Here is a 2338-nt window from a genome sequence, read left to right as displayed (position 1 = left end):
GACAGCGTTCTGCCCCGGGTCCCTGGTTCTGCCCCGGGTCCCAGAGACCCGACAGCGTTCTGCCCCGGGTCCCAGAGACCCGACAGCGTTCTGCCCCGGGTCCCTGGTTCTGCCCCGGGTCCCGGAGAGCCAACAGCCGAGGCAGCGACTAGAGCTACAGTCGAATGCTCTCGCCAGGCTGATAAGCAGTTATTTGCAGCCATGTCCCAGTGAAGTGTGAAAACAATCTAGAATATACAATTAAAAAGTCTTGGAAAGCGTGTAACATGTTTAATTTTGTAGTCTTGTTGTTGTGAGTGCAGATCGTGGATTGTGATCCCTCCTCTGTAGATCCTGCCGTTAGATGGCAGAAACGGCTGAGTCGCTGATGCAGGTTTCATCAGATGCAGCTACGTTAATATGGAACAACAAAGCATAATATTCAGAAATGAGCAAACTATATGTAGGCCTATGGCAAAATGGTTACTTTAACAGTTTTGTAACGTTTTTCAATTGATTGCAACAAATGTGGTCACGAATTTACCCGAGACTCCATCTGGAAAATTATTCGCGATATCGTACTTTTGACCCTCTGGTTTTACCGTTGGACACAGCTCCGTATGAGACGGGACCGCATGAGACGGGACGGGCGAGATGGGATGCTCCAGGCCGCAGCCATACCCGTCTCGTCTTGTTGGTCCCTGAATGTGGGTCAGAGTAAGACCTCCTCCGGTCTTTCTTGTTGGTCCCTGAATGTGGGTCAGAGTGAGACCTCCTCCTCCTGTCTTGTTGGTCCCTGAATGTGGGTCAGAGTGAGACCTCCTCCTCCTGTCTTGTTGGTCCCTTGGTCCCTGAATGTGGGTCAGAGTGAGACCTCCTCCTGTCTCCTGTCTGCGTCTTGACGTGGCGCCGGGGCGCCGCCATGTTGTTTTGCTTCGTTGTCAGAGAGGAGCAGCATCTCCGTGGGGGCAGAGCGGCGGTGAGTCGCTTATTTACCCGCAAACAGAGCGCGACGTGCGGCTGACAGAGCTCCACACTCCGCCGGACTCTGTTAGCTCACCTGTGCGTTCACCTGAACCTGTTAGCTGCTGTTAGCTGCTGTTAGCCGCTGTTAGCTTTAGCTCCGAGGATAAACAACTCTGCAGGTAAAACACTTTATTTTGTATATTTTACAAGTGACACGCGGACACGCTGACGTCATCACGGGTAGTGTCGCAGCATGTTTGTGATCTTGATTAAAGACTGGACTTTAGGTATTAAAGGGGAGAGATTGGGGGAGAGTTTGGGGGGTTTGAGAGCTTGGGGAGTTATTTTGGGAAGATCTTGATTAAAGACTGGACTAATATTAAAGTTAGATATTAACTTATACATTTGTTTGTTGTTTTGTTTTACTACTTACATTTTTCTGTTCCCTGTCTTTTATTGTCTGTAAAGCGTCCTTGAGTGTTAGAAAGGCGCTGTTAAATAAAATGTATTATTATTATTTATTATTACATTACCTGAGTAGTATAATACGAGTATGATGTAAGTGTCTCGGGAATGTTTTAGGGAGGTTTGGGGGGTGAGGGGGAGGTGTTTGGGGGAGATCTTGATTAAAGACTGGACTTTAATTTCAAAGTTAGATATTAACTTTTATATTACCTGAGTAGTATATAGTATAGTATAATAGTTTCGGGGAGGGGGGGGGGGGGTTAGGGAGGTATGGGGGAGAGATTGAATGAAGACTGGACTTTAATATCTAATTTAGATATTAACTTAATCTCTCACTGATTACCTGAGTAGTTCATAGTGGTATGATGTGGTTATTTACATGGAGTCTGGTGGAGATATGCTGCTCTTTACACACTAAAAGTAGTGATTATTTACATGGAGTCTGGTGGAGATATGCTGCTCTATACACACTAAAAGTAGTGATTATTTACATGGAGTCTGGTGGAGATATGCTGCTCTATACACACTAAAAGTAGTGATTATTTACATGGAGTCTGGTGTGTTAGTGGTACTACAGTATTCTGATATCGCATCCTTTCTCCCCTCCAACAGATTTGACCAGACATTGCATCTGACCCGTCCCATTTCTCCCTGCGTTGCCATGGCGACCTTCCCGGAGTACATCGCCCAGAACGAGGAGCGCGACGGCGTGCGGTTCAGCTGGAACGTGTGGCCGTCCAGCCGGCTGGAGGCCACCCGCATGGTGGTGCCGGTGGCGGCGCTGTTCACGCCGCTGAGGGAGCGGCCCGACCTGCCCCCCATCCAGTACGAACCGGTCCTCTGCAGCCGGGCCACCTGCCGCGCCGTGCTCAACCCGCTGTGGTAGGACACACACACACACACACACACACACACACACACACACACA

The 2338-nt window shown here is 48.8% G+C and overlaps 1 protein-coding gene across 3 annotated transcripts; it reads left to right on the top strand.

The window, feature by feature from the left end:
* The first annotated feature begins 852 nt into the window (after positions 1-852).
* LOC117941328 (protein transport protein Sec23A-like) lies at positions 853-2301 on the top strand. Of its 3 annotated transcripts, none has more exons than XM_034866385.1 (2): positions 853-1124; positions 2023-2301. In XM_034866385.1, the coding sequence occupies exon 2, from the start codon at positions 2072-2074 to the stop codon at positions 2294-2296; it is 225 nt and encodes a 74-aa protein (XP_034722276.1). In that variant the 5' UTR covers positions 853-1124; positions 2023-2071; the 3' UTR covers positions 2297-2301. The 3 variants fall into 3 exon arrangements, with proteins under 3 accessions (XP_034722276.1, XP_034722277.1, XP_034722278.1); XM_034866386.1 differs by having other exon boundaries at positions 862-958; XM_034866387.1 differs by having other exon boundaries at positions 903-1185.
* Positions 2302-2338: the final 37 nt, after the last annotated feature.

This window comes from Etheostoma cragini, unplaced genomic scaffold, assembly GCF_013103735.1.
Source record: "Etheostoma cragini isolate CJK2018 unplaced genomic scaffold, CSU_Ecrag_1.0 ScbMSFa_565, whole genome shotgun sequence".
Lineage (NCBI taxonomy): Eukaryota > Metazoa > Chordata > Actinopteri > Perciformes > Percidae > Etheostoma > Etheostoma cragini.
The sequence above is the reverse complement of the archived record's forward strand: the minus strand, read 5'-3'. Positions and strand labels throughout refer to the sequence as shown.

Coding starts and splice junctions, on each gene's coding strand:
- LOC117941328 (XM_034866385.1), top strand. CDS start 2,072: ATGGCGACCTTCCCGGAGTACATCGCCCAGAACGAGGAGCGCGACGGC.